We start from the raw sequence: 19,409 nt of genomic DNA on the forward strand, positions 1-19,409 counted from the left end.
AGCGTATGGCTGGTCACAGCAGAAAGTTATGCCGATGATGCCGTAGGCGCCAAGCCAGTAGATAAAAAAAAACCCTTTGGATCCCTTGCAGAGCGAGGCAACCGCGTGGGGCAGTCCTCTTTCCACCTGCCCGATCGCCAATTTCAGAAGTTAAAAAGAACTCGCAGGATTCGACGAATCGCCGGTTGAAACAGCAAGCGCTCCCGCATCTGGATCACACATCAGCTGTTCCGAGCAAAACAGCGGAAAGTTACCGAGGAACAAACGACTTATTTTTTCGAGCGAGGTCACTAACTTCCTAAAACCAAGAGGATGAGCAGCGCGCGTAGGGGGCCGGTGTGTAAGCGCCGTTTTATTATTGCACAGGGTCCAGAGCTGTCAATAACCAAAGGATAAGCATCACCACGTGCGGACAAAGCACCCCTCCCCCCCCACGTCACCGAGGAGCAGGTTGCACGATCACTCATGGAGGGGATGCACAGGGCCCCCTATTTGGGGGGACACAAATCATCCCAAACAACCCCACCCCCCCTTCAAACTCGGGTGTCGGACAGACCGAGGCGGATCAAGCCATGCACGGCTTGCCAACAGCTGAAAGGCTTCTTTATCCACAAGATAAGAACCATTTGTTTTTTTGGGTTCCGACGTCTTTATCAGACATGACCGCAGGGCGTGAAGTGGCTGCAGTGGGGGAGGGAACTGAGTTAAAGTAGCCTGGGGCTGACACCGCCCCCGGCACCGCAGACTGGACCCGCGTTGGGGTTGAGTCGCGGCTTGGCACTCTGATGGAATCGGACGATCGCTACCGTCCAGGGAGCACGTGCATGCCGAGCTGTGCCGGGCGCGCGTTCCGGAATAAAGAACCCAAACCAAACGAACACGAAATTAAGGGTGCCCCTAGCGGCTCTACTTACGCGATACATCTCGCCAACACGCACGCGCGCGCGCACGCACACTGCGGGGGCAACTGTCGACGAGCAGAGGATAAACACGCACGGGAGAGAATCCGCGAAAGAAAACCTAAAACGTTGGCGTCACTCTCTCTCTCTCTCTTTCCACTGTACACGACGGTCACGTTCTCCACCAGGGCCTGGAATCGTGCATATTTGGGTCAACGGACGTGTGCATGCGTGTGCGTTCGTGCGTTGGTGTTCTGCTTTTCCGTAATTTGGAAGCGGGTGCCACCACCCTCCCTCCCTCTCCCCAACTCTCCACTCCCTCCCCTCCCACCGCTTGCTGATGGACGGCCATGCCAGGTGGGGGGGGGGGGAGAAGGGGGGTGCAGGGGGAACGGGGCGGTGGCAGTGACGAGGTTATGACGACGACGCTGCCTTCCGCACGGCGGCCTCCTGGTAGCGCTGGATGCGCGTTTCAAGCACCGGGCGGAAGTGACGGATGAGGCCCTGAGGAAGAGCGGCGTGGGAGGGGAGAGGGGGGGAGGCGAACGAGTCATGCGCCAGCTGCAGACAGAACCTCATAATCAACGCCAGCCGGTGGGGGGGTTGGGGAGTGTGAGGGGGTGGTCACTAATATAGTGACATAAACAACGAGCAGGCAGACAGCACATTTGAAATATGAAAAGTAGCGGGGAGAAAGAAGATAATCAAAAAATGCATGTTTAAAAGCAAAAAGTAACAAAGGAGTGAGAGATCACCTGAACGGGCCAGGCTGCTCCATCGCCCAGCGCGCAGATGGTGTGTCCCTCGATCTGCTTGCTGATCTCCCACAGCATGTCAATCTCCTCGGCCCGCGCATTGCCATCCACCAGGCGCCACATCATCGTGTTCATCCAGCCCGTGCCTGTGTGGTCCCCACCACCACCACCATCATTGTCATCGTCATTCCTGTAAACGTACTCAACAATTCCACGGTCTTCATCGTTCCCACCAGCAGGCTTACGAATCAGACCAAGTTGTGCGTGAGTGTACCTCTGCGTGTGTGCCCATGTGGGTGTGCGCAACGTGCATGCGGCTGGACGGCTAAAATACGGCAAGTTCGCACAATAGGGGACACAGGTGGTGGATCAATCGGTCATCTCAGTCAGTCGACCCATGGCACCTGGGTCTGTGCCGTGACCTCCTGCCAGCGGGCATTCGACACTTCATGTGGCCTTAAAGTGCACAGAGCCTGGCACAAGCGCCGTGGCGACATCACCGGCACTTAGCGGCGAATGGCGGTTGTTTGGCAGGCCAGTGCGTGTGCGGGCGCGCGTGCACTTGCCTTCCCGGCAAGGAGTGCACTGCCCACAGCTCTCGTGTTTGTAGAACTCCATGAGGCGAGCGATAGCCTTGACGACGTCCGTCTGTGAACCCAGCAACAACGCGCGGCCACCTGAGCCACAGAACTTCACGCTCCGTCGCCTTCCCCCCCACCCACCCCCAGCCGTGTCCCGACAACTGTGCCAACGGCGTCGCGTCGAGAGACGAGAAAAATAAATTTGCATCGCTCGTCGAGCCGAACCGAGGAAGCCTTTCATGAGAATAGCGCACGGAAGAGGGTATCATAGAGCTACCTCCCGAGATCCCTTCAACTAACTTCTGGTCCGCACAGTAGGGGGGAAAGCGCTCTCTAACCACCCTGCCACAGGACAGAAAGTCATCGGATGACACACAAACCTCGACAGCTTTGCTTCTCTGAAGGTGGAATTTAGCCAAATTAAATGCAGAAGTGGTCAATGTATCGTGGGTGAAGACCCCACAGCAAACAAGCCATTTCATCATCACTGTCATCACCATCATTGCCGTCATTACAATCATCACGAGTACCATCAATACCATCATCATCATCACCACCACCACCACCGTCACCACCACAGACGTACCGACTTGTCCATGACGATGAGAGCGGCCGTGCCGAGACCGGTCTGCGCTGCGACGAGAGCGTCGAAGTCCATGAGGACCTCGTCGCACACGGCACGAGGGATGAGCGGCGTGGAAGAGCCCCCCGGGATGATGCACAACAGGTTGTCCCAGCCGCCACGCACTCCGCCTACCACCACAGAGACACGATGGTGGGGGGGGGGGGGGGGGCAACGGGGAGGGGGGGCTGTAAGTTGTGTAACGATTCATGGGTCGAGGTTGCTCATATCCATTGTTTTCCCTGAGCCAGTGGTAAAAACTAAACAACTTTTTTTTTTATTTTACCAGGTAAGGCTCACTGAGATATTTATACCTTTTTCAGAAGCAATCTGGCTATCACATATGATAGCTCCACGAAGTGGCTTATCGTGTGGAAATTTATAGCAGTCAAATAATCTAAACGTGTGATGCCGATTCTAAATGTGGAGGTAAAAACCAGAGGAGCCGGAGAGAAATCCACGCGACCGCAGGGAGAAAACATTCAAGTTCCAAATATACAGCAGGCGTCAGGGTCAGGATCGAACCCATGGCCTTCTCCATACCAGACGAGGGAGTTAACGTCTCGTCACCGCGGTGCCCCACGGAATAAACATTCCACAGCCCCCCATCTCCCCATCATCCCTGTCCAATCCCCACATGATTTGATTAATTTCCAAGATTCAAGGTCACAATTTGATCTAGAATTCTATTCCGTGTTTTACATTGTGGAGGCATGGAGAGGGGGAGTAGCTGCGTGAGTGGGTAATGATTCTCCGCCCTCACTAGTCCCATAAATTTTCCTGATTCAGGGCAGTCTTAGATTCAAGGTCAGAACCGACGAGGGCCAGCCTTGGGGCCCACCCCCCCCAAGCCGTAAGATGAGTCCAGTGTCAAGGCCAGCCTTACAGACAGACACGTTGGGGCCGTTGTTGTTAGCGGGTGCCTATTAGAACCCAACACGGCACACACAGCTGGGCGATGTGGCCAGGTTTATTTTCTCCTTCAGGGCAGATGTTTACACACCGTACCAGGTACTCAATTAAGGCTGAGTCTACGTTAGGTAAGCCCAAGACGTTGACCGTGAACAGATAGAATTTAGATTTGTAAAGTAGTATGTTAACCAATACACTACCGCTCACCAAAAAAAAGACAAAGATCCCCTGTATAGTCTTCACATACTTTTGGGGCCAGTGCTGTTAGCGAGCACCTACGAAGGCCACCACAGCACATGACCGCCTTTGTTTCTCGAGTAGCAATGTATTCACACCGCACCAGGTAATAATTTTAAGGAAGAGTCGACTTAGGGGAGACCCAGTGTGGCTTATCACAAGGACGAGTTCAGATAATCGTCACCGGTGTTGGCCGCGAGTGGGAATCGGACTCAGGTCGCCAGATTCGTAGCGCAGTGGGCGCTAACCACTGCAACCACCGCTCCCTGCTCACACCACACGCGTCCACACACGCAGACGCACCGGCATGTCTCTCGACGAGCTCCTTCAGCGGGATGGACATCTCCTCCTCCACCGTGCACGGGTGGTTGACGTGGCCCGAGATGTTGAACAGCTTCGTCCCGGAGTTTCGCTCGCGGCCGAACCCGGCGAACCACTCCCCGCCGCGACGGCAGATGGTGGGCGCCACGGCGACTGTCTCCACGTTAGCCACCGTCGTGGGACAGCCGAACACGCCTGACGGGCAAAACCGCAGCCGCGTGCCGGTGCACGTGTCAAACACCTTTTTCCGCGCAGCCTCCGTCTCAAGATGCGGTCGTGGTAGGGCGTTACATAAATCCACGCTGAACGTCGCGCAGCGTCGCCCATGCCTCCCGCTCTCCCGCACAGCCCAGCCAGGGGCTCGCGCCAAGGGGCTCTCACATGGGCTTGACGGGAGCTCAGAATATTTATTTATAGTGGAGGAATCCGATGAGCTATGAAGCTCATTTTCACAGACGTCCAGTAGGGGCACGGGGTCAGAACGTTACAACAACACAAAAACCACGATAGAAGTGCAAGGTAGAAGAAAGATAAACAAAACACTTTTAAAAAATATACAAATAAAAGTAAACTGTTTTTTCTCTTCCCAGGTGAAGCCCACTTTTCAGAAGCGACCTGGCGTACAAATGATAGCAGCTCAACGAAGTGGCTGATCACAACGTGGAAAATTATATAGCAGCGGGCAAATAAACACTCTAAAACGCTCACCGACGTCGGCGGGGAAGGGAGGCTTGAGACGCGGTTTGCCCTGCTTGCCCTCCAGGCTCTCGATCAGTGCCGTCTCCTCGCCGCAAATGTACGCGCCGGCTCCGCGGTGCACGAACACGTCGAAGTCGAAGCCCGAGCCGCACGCGTTGTGCCCCAACAGCCCCTTCTCGTACGCTTCCTTGATCGCGAGCTGCGCGCGTACGCGGCGAGACGGGGGTACACACGAAAATGCGTCGAGGTCAGAGCACTGAACTGCTGGCACTGCTGCGATTCTTTAATTAGATAGGGGTTCTTTAGGGTAGTGAGTTAATGATGACTACACAAAACCCACCCACCCCCGCCGCCCCCATCACACTTAATTACTGCACTTAATTTGGATAAACTCACAGCTCCAAGACTTAAAACTATCACTTTGCGTGTCATGCGAAGACCATTGCACTGTGTCAGGGGGGGTGAGAAAGCGCTGCCCCATCCTGGTGTGGACCAGAGTTCACTTCAAAAGGACCTCAGAGGCAGCTCTGCGAGATCCGCTTCAGGTGGACGTTCTCTAACAAAACACAGGGGAGCACTGCTCTGCGAGAGATCCGAATAATAGATGTGTGTCGCATGACATGACACTGATAGCACGACTGGGAAAAAAAATTTGACAAAAAAATATGCCAATATAGACTGTCGGGGCAGCCGATGTTGGCGAGCAACTACTGAGGCTGGCATGGTGCCCGAAGGGGTGGTGTGGACATAACAATACCAGACCGCATTTGACTCCCCTATGCTGATGTTTGCACACACACACCAAGTACTCATTTAAGGTTTGCAACCTAGGAAAGGCCCAGAGGAGGTTCAGATGCTAACTGCCGCTGGTAATCTAGGTTTGATTTCCCAAAGCGGGGAATCAAACATAGATTAGTTGAGCCCGTGTGTGAACACGCAAACACCCACAAAACCCACGCGCATTGTGTGCACTCAAACCACGTGTTCACATTATCAATGCCCACAGGCTCATGTGTGTGTTACCACAGAAATGACCACCAGTAAAATATTAATGCAGCATTGTTTCGAGCAGGTGAGCATTCACTAACTTTGATTATCAGTTGTGCAAAAGAGACATGTTAAGACTTCAGTGAAGAGGATATATTATATTTTTCATTCAGTTTCGGTTACATTTGCATTCGGAATTTATTCCACGGAAATGGCACACGAAACAATTTTTAATTTTACCAGGTAAGGCCCACTTTTTCAGAAGAGAAAAGGTCACAAATTATAGTTCCACGAAGTGGGTTTTCGTGTGGAAATGTATAACAGCCAAATCATCAAAACGTTAAGTTGATTTAAAATGTGGAGGAAAAATAACCGGATGACCCGGAGAAAAATCCACGTGACCACGGGGAGAACACGCAAACTCTGAAAATACAGGTGTCAAGGTCGTGATCAAACCCACGACTTCCTTCATACCAGGCGAGGGAGATAACATCTCCCCACCGCGGAGCCCCACAATGCACCCAGCAACATTGTCATCTGTCACGGTCCTCACTTCTGCACATCAACTGATCTCGTAGCTCCATCACTGTGGTGGGATCCTCCTCGAGTGTCCTTTCCATCGGCTGCCACACCATCACGGGTCTCATCAATCACCCGTAATCTCACCGAGTGATGTGTCCTGCCCAAAGCCCACTTTGCTTAACAGCCACCGATTTGCAAAATCATCCATCGACGCACCGCTCTGTCTCTTATTCTTTATCAGTGTCTGTGTTTCTGATCTGTTAAACATTACAAAACTGGAACCGTTTTCAAATACAAAAAATTTTGAGGAGTCTTAAAAACTATTTTTTTATTTGGCATTGAGCTTACATAAATGAATTATTGAACAGACTCGGAAACTGTACATACACAGGAACTGCTAGAGGTTGCTAGTGAGACCACAATATAGCTGTGCCAAGAGGTTTGATGCAGCACGCGATTGTAGTACACGACCGCGGCACGAAGCTGTGGCAAAGGATAATGCCAAAGAAACACCTTCACGGTACGATAACAACTCGATCGATATTTCAGAGTAAAAACCGACCACGAAAAAAGGTATACAGAGAAATTATGTTCACAGCCCGCAACAGTTAAGAGGTTTTTATTTCAGGCGTGCAGGTGTACGCCACCGCCATCCGGCAGGAGTTTGTGGCGCACACCGCCATGGGGTAAATACGTTGGCTGGGACGCACAAACCTGTAAGTTGGACGCCTCGTTGTAGAACTCGCCGCGGATGTAAATATAGGCGGCGCGCGCACCCATGGCGCGTCCCGCCACCAGGCAGCCCTCGATCAGCTTGTGCGGGTCGTGGCGCATGATCTCTCGGTCCTTGCATGTGCCGGGCTCGCCCTCGTCTGCATTCACCACCAGGTACTTGGGCCTGAAAGGTTGCAGGAATTTTTGTTTCTTACCCAGATGGCCCAATGCACGAGCACACGAGTCACGTGGTGGGTAACCAATGACGAGTGGAAGGGTTATTACTAGAGGATGGCCTCTCAGGGGTGGGAAATTAATGCTCACCCAGGATTCCGTTTACATTGAGAGCTAGCCTGTCTGTGTGCATGCAGATGCGCCCGCCCGACACGCGTGCACGTGTGGTCGTGTGTATATGCCATGGGGAGCGGTAGTCTAGCGGTTAGCGCGTTGTGCTACGAACCCAGCGACCCGAGTTCAATTCCAGCTCACGGCCACCACCAGTGAGGGATTACCTGAACTGGTCCTGGGCCTCCTCTAGGTCTACTCAGCCTCAAATTATTACATGGTGCGGTGTGTATCGCACCAGAAAGATGTGCACTACTTGAGCATATTGGCACAAGACAGGAAAAAGTGGAAAGGACAAAATGTGCAGTGGACACCTACGGGCTATCCGCCCATGAATCGTGATGATGATACGGGGGGATCTTTGTCTCGTGCGTATATGCCACTGGTTACCGTCCATCGGAGGGCTTGTTCATGAAGCCCCACTTCATGCCGGTGGGGAAGCCGGCGCCGCCGCGTCCTCGCAGCCCCGACACCTTCACCTCGTTGAGGATCCACTCATGCCCCTTGAGCAGGATCTCCTTCGTTTTGTACCAGTCTCCCCGTGCCATGGCGCCCTTCAGCCTGGCGGCAGTCACACGCACGCGAGACGCGAGACAAATCACAGCATGATCGCGTGTTTGCTCTTACGGGATTGACAACCAAAATAACAAGAGCGGCTATTTTTTTCGAATTCGGTAAACAACTCAATTGATCGACAGCCGCAATGCATGTGAATACGGGACGGTGGTTCTTAATAAATAATGTCAGGAAGCAGGCCTTGAAGAGTTGCAGATTGCCGGCCACCGTCCGTGGAATTCTAGCGCCACCTGCCGGACATAGACTCGGAGCGGCCGCAGCTTAAGGAAATAAAAAAAATCCTTTAAAAAACGTTTCTGCACAGCATTAACTGAGGGAATTCTATGGCTCACCCTGTATAGTTATTATTGCATTTACTGTCTATTACATCCAGTCGGACAAGTCCAACTACGCCGCACTGCACAGAGAATGCAACAATTTGGTGATTCTGCTGCATTGGCAGGCGGTGCGCGAGCACAATAAACAATAAAAATAACTCAACACATTTGTCAACAACACTGTGACCTGATACGAAAATATGATAGGCGGCGTTTCCAGGAATGACTCATCTTCACAGCACATAGACAATTATGCGCGCTATATTTGTGTTTTATTTTGAGGCAGTGCTATGGACGGCTGCGTTGAGTTGCGGATGCTGAGGCTGTATCCTGCGCTTCGTCGAGGCCACAGTGACAGTACCTCCAGTCATGGCGGCCGTAGAGGTTCGTGAAAATGCGGTCTTCATCCTTCAGGGGGCCAAACTTTGTTTTCTTCGGCTTTTGCTATCGAACAAACACACAGAGGGTTTTTATTTAGTTGGTGGGGCAGGACACAACATCGCCGACATTACATCACGCACGCCGTTACTGTTGACATCGCACATTGCACAGCACTTTGTTGCTCCACCGCTGGATGAGGGCCTCATCAAGAAGCGCGTGCCGTGGGGGTTATTTGGCCGCAACTCTGATGTACATACGTTTGTTGAACTTCTTTCGCACCGTGCGTAGCCAATCGTGCTAATCGGAGGTGCGAACGTGGAGTGGTGGAGCAGCATAGATGCAGGAATGGATTTTGACCGTGCTGCTCCGCTCTTGCCTGCCGTGCAACAACCCTGTTATGCACGGCGGTCGACCCATCCAAGCGCTGTCCGAGCTCAAAGCTAGCTGCTGAGATCTAATGAGATGGGGCTGGTTCCAGGTATTTTGTCAACAGGTGCCAATAGCAACAATCAAGAGGTGGGTGGCGGGGTGGGTGAGGGAGGGTGTGGGTGGAGGGGGGGTGCGTGGGGAGGAGGTCTCACCTGTTCAGGGGCTGCGGCAGCGCTGAGGCGTGCGACGCACACTGGACTCAGGCTCGCGGGACCCGACCTGATGCCCAAGGTCAGCACTGGGCGGAGTGTCCACATGGTTTCTGTTGCGAGCAAACAAAACTAGATAATGAACATCCCGCTGTAGGTCGTACACACTGTTAGCGAGCAACTATTAAGGCTTCCTGCCCACCGGCACGATGTGTGCTGCACACGAACAAGCCTTCCGATGGACGCTGACTAGCGGCCAAAGACAAATATCCCCCCCCCCCCCGTGTAGCCATAACAGATTGTTGGGCGCAAGTTGCTGTTAGCGAGTAGCACCTTTGAAGGCCGGCACGGCACACGAGGGGGTGGGTGGCCAGCACCACGCACGGCCGGCTTTGTCTCCCCAGTGGCGATGTTTCCACATCGCAGCAGGTACTCCCTTGAGGCTGAGCCGACCCAGGGGAGGCCCAGGGCCGATTTAGATAATCCGTCACTGGTGTTGGCCATGAGCGGGAATCGAACTCGGGTCGCCGGGTCCGCGCTAACCCTTACGCTACCGCTCCCCACTGACTCGCGGACACGTATGCACACACACACACGTCTCTCTCAAGAGACCAGGTGAGTCTCATTTGCAAGAGAGACCTGGGTTTCTTTACCAACATCTAATCTGTGGAGACAGCAGTTGTATTATAAAAAAAAACATTTAAGATGGAGAGAGACTTGGATGGGAGGTTCTTAATATCATCACCGCTAAGCTGCAATGTTGATGATCAGCAATGCTGATGACCCAATGTTTCCCTTAAATTTAACACGTGGGAAAATGACTTTTTAAAATCTAAATCTTATTGCTAAGCGACTTTTGACTGCTGTTTTCACGTTTGTGCAAAAAAACAGCTCATGGACGGGAAATGCCTTAAGTGGTTACCAGATCATCTGGAAGCGTATTATTAAATAATACACATTACATTTTGATTTAAAGAATTACTAATCAGCAACTCACTACTAATCATAACCAATGACTGATTACTAATCGATTATATAATTACAATACCCCCCTCCGCCTCTAATCACTGCACCTGATGACTTAAGTGATGACGTCACCCTGCTGCTCTATATAAAACCGGGAGCAAGCGAGGGCTTTACCATTCTGGCGAATTGCTTGATGATGTTGGATGTATTTACCAGCGAAACGTCGTACTCAAACTGTAAATGTGGATTCACTCTTCAACACACCGGTGGGCTAAAGTAGTGAATTATTTGTCTTTTGTCAACGTGAGACTTTTTTTTGCTGATTGGCCGTGTCGGGTGGTGGAGGGTTACGACACATTTATAAATAAACGCGATCTAACCCAAAAACCTTTACTACAGATAACCACTGTTTGAAATACCCAACTCTTGCCCATCAAACAAGACAGAATGAACAATGATGATTAAAACGTGTCGATTCGTAAAGTCGTTAGCGTGCCTCGGGAATGAACGATAACCATGATTCAGGATATCCCTTAAACTCTGGAAGTGATTTAAGTTATATCCCTGAAGTAACCCGCGAGACATCAGCGTTGTTTACAAGCAATTCATTGTTCAACCAGGTGCAAACGCCAATAAAGCACATTTAAACGTTTTAAAAAGCTCATTGGCCTTTTAAAACGCTACAATGAACATGTTGAGCCTAATTAAGTCAAAAAACCGTGTTGTGTAACGCGACATGAGGGGGGGGGGGGAGAATTCCCCTCAGAGCTGTACTCAATTGATGCTTATACTCATTTTATGTTTACACTACAGCTTGATGGTCATTTATAAACGCCCACGATAGATAAGCACAACATTTCCGGCACGAAACAACCCCTTGACGTACGTGGCCAGGCGTAACAGTGTTTATAAATAGAGGCGTTTCAAAGGCCACTAGGTGCGAGCCTTAAAAAGCTAGGCCCGAGTCACACAACATTCGCCTCAACGTACTTTAGTTTAACAATAAACTCTATTCTACGATTTAAAAAAACTAAAACACGCACAATATTAACGATAACTACGGGTGTAGGTAAGTGTATTTAATGCACTGTTGAAAATCGCCTCTTGTAAAGGCGCGCCAAAGACTCCGCCTAGCTAGGCCACAGGCGCCCCCCGTTTGACCTCTCAAGGTGTCACCGTCCCGGGTCCAGGCTCAGGGGTTCAACCGGGGTCTGTGTGGCTCAGCAGGCGAGGGTCTCTCACCTGTGCGGTGTCTCTGGAGGCAGGAGAGACAAAGACGGCGCAGGGAGAAGGGGAAAGGGATTGAGGTCTGGGTGCCGGGAAGCGCTCTCCGAATGGAGGCGCGGCAAGGCGGGCGAGTCGACGCAGGCGGTTACCTAGTGGGGGCGTAATGGTGACGCGGGGAGAGGCAGTGGGTACCCCAAAAACAAATCATCATTATCCTATAAAAACAATCGTGTACCCAAAAAACCCATCGTGTACCCAAAAAACAATCGTGTACCCCCAAAAACCCCATCGTGTACCCCAAAAACCCATCGTGTACCCCAAAAAACCCATCGTGTACCAAAAAAAAACAATCGTGTACCCAAAAAAACCCATCGTGTACCCCAAAAAAACCCATCGTGTACCCAAAAAACCCCATCGTGTACCCCAAAAAACCCATCGTGTACCCACAAAAACAATTGTGTACCCCAAAAAAACCCATCGTGTACCCACAAAAACAATTGTGTACCCCAAAAAAACCCATCGTGTACCCAAAAAAACCCATCGTGTACCCAAAAAACCCATCGTGTACCCAAAAAAACCCATCGTGTACCCAAAAAACCCATCGTGTACCCAAAAAACCCCATCGTGTACCCAAAAAAACCCCATCGTGTACCCAAAAAAAACCCATCGTGTACCCCAAAAAAACCCTAGCGTGTACCCCAGAAAACCCATCGTGTCCCCAAAAAAACACCATGTACCCAAAATCATCGTGTACACAAAACACCTATCGTGTACGAAAAAAATCCAAACCCATCGTTACCCAAAGACACGTCGTATTATATAAACAAGAGTTCGCTAGATACACAGGGTACCCAGAAATCACAACGTATACCCCGGGAGACAGGGTGTTTCACAAGCAGAGTACCCTTGATGCATAGGGTGTACCAAAACATCACAGGCCACTCAATAATCAGTGTACCCGACAGCCATGGGATAATGCATGAGGGGCCGTCCATAAATGACGTCACGCACCTAGGGGAGAGGGTGGGATCAAACATTTGAGACGATGTGTGACATGAGAAGGGGGGTTTGAGAAATGTGGCGTCACATCAAAATGCGCAACTTTAAATAAATATAGACAACACGTTCTAGTTATATTAATATTCTTGGTTCTTTCGGTAAAGTCACGTAGAAGGGAAACAATAAAAAAATAAAAAAATATATAAAAAACAATAAAATTCTCACGACGTTTCGACTGCAACACAAGCAATCATCATCACGTTCTACTTAATTAAGTATACTTTTTAGTTAATGTTTTCTCCTACAACATCAGAGTGCAGCGCCACATTAAATACGCACTACAATGACAATAGTGTAAAGCGATTTGAAGCATGTTTTATTTGGGGGGGGGGGGGGTCTGACTTTTTGTGACGCCGTGTGACGAAGGGGGGGGGGGTGAAAAATCGTCCAAAATCGCTTGACGTCATTTATGGACGGCCCCCAATATCCAATGGCTGGCTATCTACGGTGCTAAATAAGTTCAACATACATACATCATGACAAGTTACCCAACATTCATATAGTGTACCCACGAGCGATAGAGTATTTCATAGGCAGAATAAGGTTTGTCACGTAAACAGAACGTGCCAATTCGTTACTGGTGCAGCACACCGGCGTGTTGGAGAGCAAATCCACAACATTTACAATCTTACTTATTGGCCGTGGTGGCTGGTTTAACGACACATTTATATTTACGCGATCTAACCTAAAAAGAAACCCTGTATTATGGATGATATTGGTCGGGAAAGCCTACTGCGTGTTAAAACGATATAACCGGTTTTGCTGAAGAAAAATAATTCCATCGGCAATTCCCACTCCAACACGTTACAACTCTATTCGTCCGGATGTGCTGGGTGGTGGAGGCTCCGTAGCTCTCTGTATGACTTCAACGCCTCCACGCAATCCGAGACAACAAACGAATCACAATGAGCCCGTGTATGAAAATATGAAGATTTTTCTTCTTCCACTGTTATTAAGCATTCCACGCAGTGCACCCACGCGATATCTCCAACTCGTTGTGGAATCGGCATCGCTCTGAAAGCCGCGTAATTTATTTACCAAAATCCACCCTCCCCCCCCCCAAAAAAAAAATATATATAAACACTCAAGATACTAATTGCGAAACTACAGTCTTGTGTTTCCCGAAGCGACACGGAGTGGAAATCGCAAAAGGGAAGTAGGCGGATTTGGAGCAGTTTGTTGACAAGTTCCAGATTTTGTGCGTGCGAAGCTGCCCATTGTGACCTCTCTCACGTTCCCATGGCCATCACACCGATGTGCTGAGGCAACAGCTGATTGGCACGATTTGTTCACGTGACGGGTGGCGGTGGGTTCACGACACATTTATATTTAGGCAATCTAACACAACCAGCATTTTTCAATAAACAGTTTGTATTGTTTAACTCGTTTGTATTGTTCTGCCTCGTTGGTATTGTTCTGCCTCGTGTGTATTGTCTAACTCGTTCGTATTGTCTGTCTCGTTTGTATTGTTCTGTCTCAACATCAAACATCAAAGTTCACCGCCCATTTAGGATGAAGGACCCTCTGCTATTCCCTTCTGGGATATGAAGTGGCAATCCTTAGATTATACATTTTCTCCGTCTACCATCCTCCGTGTTCCGAGAGATACATTTACCCTGCACATTAAGCACGTGGCAGGCAGCAGTGGATTGAGCATGGCTGATGATGGTGATGGCAGCAACAATTCAATTACAAGTTGTGTCCATGTGGCATCTACATCAAAACGCTGTACAGAAACAATGGCCATGTTTATTTCGTAGAGGCAGTCGGTCATCGGCAGTGTAAACAAAGAAGAAAAATCACGCATACGCATGGATTCTATAATACTCCGAAATGCGTTTAATAATAATACATGTTATTTGTGCGCGCTTTTCTGAATACTCAAAGACACTTTACATGAAATCAATAAAGCAGCAAAAACAACATCAAATGGTAAAAACACTAAAAACACATCAAACTTAGCTAAACATTAAAAGCAATTTTAAAAAGGTGAGTTTTAGTCAATGATTTGAACGCTGGAAGGTCGGTGCAGTCACGGATTTGTTTTGGGAGAGAGTTCCAAAGTGAGGGGGCAGCTATAGAGAAGGCTCTGTCGCCCCAGGTTCGATGCTTGGTCCTGAGAGGTGGAGTCAGGAGGTTGGCGTCAGATGAGCGAAGGCTACGGGGTGGATTCTGGCGGTGGAGCAGGTCAGTGAGGTAGGAAGGGGCCTGATTATAAAGGGCTTTATGTGTGAGGAGGAGGATTTTGAATTGAATTCGTTGTGGGACCGGGAGCCAATGGAGGTTCTGGAGGACAGGGGTAATGTGGTCACCGGTGCGGGTGTGAGTGAGCAGACGAGTAGCAGAGTTCTGGATGTACTGGAGTTTATTTAATGTTTTGGTTGAGGTGCCGTATAGGATGCTATTGCAGTAATCGATTCTGGAGGTGATGAAGGCGTGGATGAGGGTTTCTGCAGCGGAGAAAGAGAGGGATGGGCGAAGTCTGGAGATGTTTTTGAGGGGAAAAAAGGCAGTTCTGGTGATTTGTTTTATGTGGTGTTCAAAGGAGAGGTTATTGTTGCGACTTTGAAGTGACGGAGACAGGGTGTAGGTGTCGACAGTGACGGAGAAACTGGGAATGGATTTAGTGATAGATTTGGGACCGATGATGATCATATCTGTTTTGTCGCAGTTAAGTTTAAGGAAATTGGTGTGCATCCACGATTTAATGTCAGTGAGGCAGTTAGAGAGAGTGGAGTGGGTGGCGGAGGTGATGGATTTGGTGGAGATGTAGAGCTGGACATCATTGGCATAGCAGTGAAAGTTAAGAGCATGGTGGCGAATGACGTTGCCACGGGGAAGCAGGTACAGTATGAAGAGCAAAGGACCAAGCACCGAGCCCTGGGGGACACCTTGGGACAACGGAGCGGTGGAGGAGGTGCAGTTGTTGATGTGGATGAACTGTTGTCTGTCGGTGAGATAAGATTGGAGCCAGGAGAGGGCGGTGCCAGTGATGCTGAGGGTAGATTTGAGGCGAGAGAGAAGAATGGTGTGGTTGATAGTGTCAAAAGCTGAAGTGAGGTCCAGGAGGATGAGGATGCTGAGGTGACCAGAGTCTGCAGAGAGGAGGATGTCGTTGGTAACTCTGAGGAGGGCTGTTTCAGTGCTGTGTTGCGAACGGAAGCCGGATTGAAATGGTTCGAACAGGTCATTTGAGGAGAGGTGGGTTTTGAGTTGTTTGGCGACAGTGCGTTCCAGTATCTTAGACAGAAAGGGGAGATTGGAAATGGGCCGAAAGTTTGACATAATGTTGGGGTGAAGTCCAGGTTTATTGAGAATGGGGGTGACAGCAGCCAGTTTGAGTGAACGTGGGATTGAGCAGTTCCAGGAATTCAGTAGCAAATTTACAGTCAGTGTCAATGTGGATGTTGAAATCTCCCAGGAGCAGAACAGAAGGTGAGATGGCAGATAACTGAGTTAAAAAGTCAAAAAAGTCAGAGAGAAAGGAAGGATTTGGTTTGGGGGGTCGGTAGATTATGGCAGTGACCAGAGGAGTGGGACCAGAGAGTTTGAAAGTGATGTGTTCAAAGGACTGAACAGCAGGGATGGAGATGGTGGATGTTTTAATGTCCTTTCTGTACACTGCAGCGACACCACCTCCCTGCCCCTCAGATCGGGGTTTGTCCATGTATGTATATCCTGTAGGTGTAGTCTGGTTGAGTGTGAAATAGTCCGTAGGTTTATGCCAAGTTTCAGTGATACAGAGAAAATCCAGGTTATTGTCAGTAATTAATTCATTTAAAATGAGGCTTTTATTGTTTAGTGAGCGGGTGTTGAGCAAAGCCAGTTTCAGGTGACTTTGCTTCGTGTTGAATTGAGAGGACCGAGGGATGGGGCGGAGATTGGTTAGGTGCACGTGTCGTATGTTGTGATGATGTATTAAGGAAGTTGTGGGGTGCAAACAGGACCAGATGGATGGAATGGAGTTTGGGGTTGAGTAGTTGTAATTGAATATACGACCAGAGCCTCTGTGAAGCGGACGGCGAATTAGTCCAGTTTCTCGGTGAATGTCAATGCAGTCCAAATGAAGGTGGTTGTTGATTGAGTGGAAGTCGGTGGTGGAGTGGAGTGGTGGCATTATCCAGGTGTGGAGCTAGCGCTAGCTTGTACCCAGATGCCCGGTGTCTTGTAAATGGGGAGGGCGTCCACGGCTCCCAGGCGCCACTCCGGCTTCTCGACGGAGTGGCTGTGACCGCTGCGTGACGGGAGCCGTGGGAGCAGCTCAGGCAGACCCGGGGAGTAGCAGCTCAGGCAGACCCAGGGGGCAGCAGCTCAGGTAGACCCAGGGGGCAGCAGCTCAGGTAGACACAGGGAGCAACAGCTCAGGCAGACTCAGGGGGCAGCAGCTCAGGCAGACCCAGGGGGCAGCAGCTCAGGTAGACCCAGGGAGTAGGAGCTCAGGTAGACCCGGGGAGCAGCAGCTCAGGCAGGCCCAGGGAGCAGCAGCTCAGGCAGACGCAGGGAGCAGCAGCTCAGGTAGACACAGGGAGCAGCAGCTCAGGCAGGCCCAGGGAGCAGCAGCTCAGGTAGACACAGGAAGCAGCAGCTCAGGTAGACCCAGGGAGTAGGAGCTCAGGTAGACCCGGGGAGCAGCAGCTCAGGCAGGCCCAGGGAGCAGCAGCTCAGGCAGACGCAGGGAGCAGCAGCTCAGGTAGACACAGGGAGCAGCAGCTCAGGCAGGCCCAGGGAGCAGCAGCTCAGGTAGACACAGGGAGCAGCAGCTCAGGCAGGCCCAGGGAGCAGCAGCTCAGGTAGACACAGGGAGCAGCAGCTCAGGTAGACCCGGGGAGCAGCAGCTCAGGCAGGTCCAGGGAGCAGCAGCTCAGGTAGACCCAGGGAGCAGCAGCTCAGGTAGACCCAGGCAGCAGCAGCTCAGGTAGACACAGGGAGTAGCAGCTCAGGTAGACCTAGGGAGATGAGTCCTCAGGAGTACAGTCCTGTTCTCCGAGAAAGCCGTGTGTTGTTTTCACAAGTTTAATTGGTTAGAATGCGATGAATGTATGAGAGAACACATTATTTATAATGCGGATGCGAATTTGATACAACGCGATCGAGTGAACAGAACCACGTCGCAGCGCGGGTAGGAATAAGCGCTCATACGGCTGCCTCGGCGTAGCATAGCACACGGCATTGGGATACTGCTGGATGCTTCAAGATGCTACTCACGCGCCTCAATCTTTGTTCAGCCTGGGTACGCATCTCACGTGTTACCGCGGACTGTGCTTTACCCCTACATTATTTATTATAGCGCGATTTTCCCATAAAGCGGTGTTCTTCAGGAACGCAACTACCTCGTTATGGAAGAGACTCTATATATATTAATGCCCGAATAATCACCGCCGTGACACAAGGATGAAGAACAAAAGAGTGAAAAATCAATGGGTATACGTTCACGCTTGGGTCTACGCTGCGACGCAGGAAGATAGAACGTGACACGTGGAGTTGGAGAACTTGGGGCTCATCACTCAGCATCCGCGGTGGCGTGCCCCTCTCTCTCTCTGTGCCGCCACCCCATCGCTCGACCATCGGCCTTCATCCCTTCTATCCACGACGTGCCCTGCGCACGATTATTTACTTTAGCGATCGTCGGTATATTTAGTGCAGTTGAGTAATTATTTTAATGATATGATACTTATCTGACGGTAATAACTCGTTTCCCGCTGCGATCTTTATAAACATATTTTTTTTTAAAGTGCATCTAACTTTACTTTGCAACTTCAACAACATCGCCCTTATTGCTCATGTCGTAGACAGGAGCAATGTTATTATTATATACACACTTTTATTCAACTTCCCCTGTTGTCTGTTTATATTCTTTCAAATCATTGACGCTTAATATCTTCGGATCTACGAAGCCTAACGAGCTGAAATGTTGTACACAGACTCATCGTCTCGCGTGCCAATTCAAGATTTCATTTAAATAACTGGTCCAGGTCCTGCAAATCCTGGGCCTTTTCGTGTTTTTTTACTTAATTTTTTCATTGCACTATTTAAAATATATTAGAATTATCCGGACAATAATGAACTATTGTTCTTGTCTGGAGTATGGATTGAGATCTTCTTCCACGCATCTGTCCCACTCATGTGGGGTCCAATGTCCTTGCCAACCTTCCCCATGCTGCCCTGTCCTGCGCCTTAGGATCAAAATGTGCATACATATATGAACATTTTTATAAGATTCACATGGTAAAAAGAAAGCTTTTCAATGCACACACTTTCATTTGCACCCCAGAACTGATAAAAATGTAATGTGCTGAATAAAAGTAGTTGTTTCCTCTAGATATGTTTAAGTTTATTTATGCAAGCCACCCACTTTTATTCAGCACATCAAATTTGATTAATTCTGGGCAAAAAAAAAATAGTTTTCTACTTTTGAGTGCAAATAAAAGTGTGTGCATTGAAAAGCGTGCTTTTATTATCTAATTTATTCGTAACTGCAATGGCTCTGTCTCTCTATCTCTCTCTCTAGAAGTCCTCTCGTCGTAACTGGCAGACCTCACCATTGGCAATTAGCTTCTGAACACATTGCTACCCCCGTCATCATCATACGCACGACTACAATTGTAACATCATCTCAGGATTTGTCAAAACAGCCGCGTCGTTGCAGGCATCCGTTGCGGTAACAGATGCAGAGGCGGGGGTGGGTGGATGGGGGTGACTGTGATGTTGGGT

General features: G+C 49.9%; 1 protein-coding gene across 1 annotated transcript; it reads right to left on the reverse strand.

Moving 5' to 3' along the window:
* Nucleotides 1-332: 332 nt before the first annotated feature.
* Nucleotides 333-11,816, reverse strand: NDUFV1 (NADH:ubiquinone oxidoreductase core subunit V1). Its single transcript, XM_032947370.2, has 11 exons — nucleotides 11,655-11,816; nucleotides 9,450-9,559; nucleotides 8,849-8,931; nucleotides 7,985-8,155; nucleotides 7,250-7,433; nucleotides 5,036-5,225; nucleotides 4,310-4,522; nucleotides 2,822-2,988; nucleotides 2,221-2,302; nucleotides 1,655-1,800; nucleotides 333-1,403 (listed from the first exon to the last, which is right to left on the reverse strand). Exons 2-11 carry the CDS (start codon nucleotides 9,552-9,554, stop codon nucleotides 1,314-1,316), a joined length of 1,431 nt encoding a protein of 476 aa, XP_032803261.1. The 5' UTR covers nucleotides 9,555-9,559; nucleotides 11,655-11,816; the 3' UTR covers nucleotides 333-1,313.
* Between the last annotated feature and the right edge of the window lie 7,593 nt (nucleotides 11,817-19,409).

Source organism: Petromyzon marinus, chromosome 5, assembly GCF_048934315.1.
Source record: "Petromyzon marinus isolate PM22_M1 ecotype Great Lakes invasive population chromosome 5, UKy_Petmar_22M1.pri1.0, whole genome shotgun sequence".
In the NCBI taxonomy this organism is placed as follows: domain Eukaryota; kingdom Metazoa; phylum Chordata; class Hyperoartia; order Petromyzontiformes; family Petromyzontidae; genus Petromyzon; species Petromyzon marinus.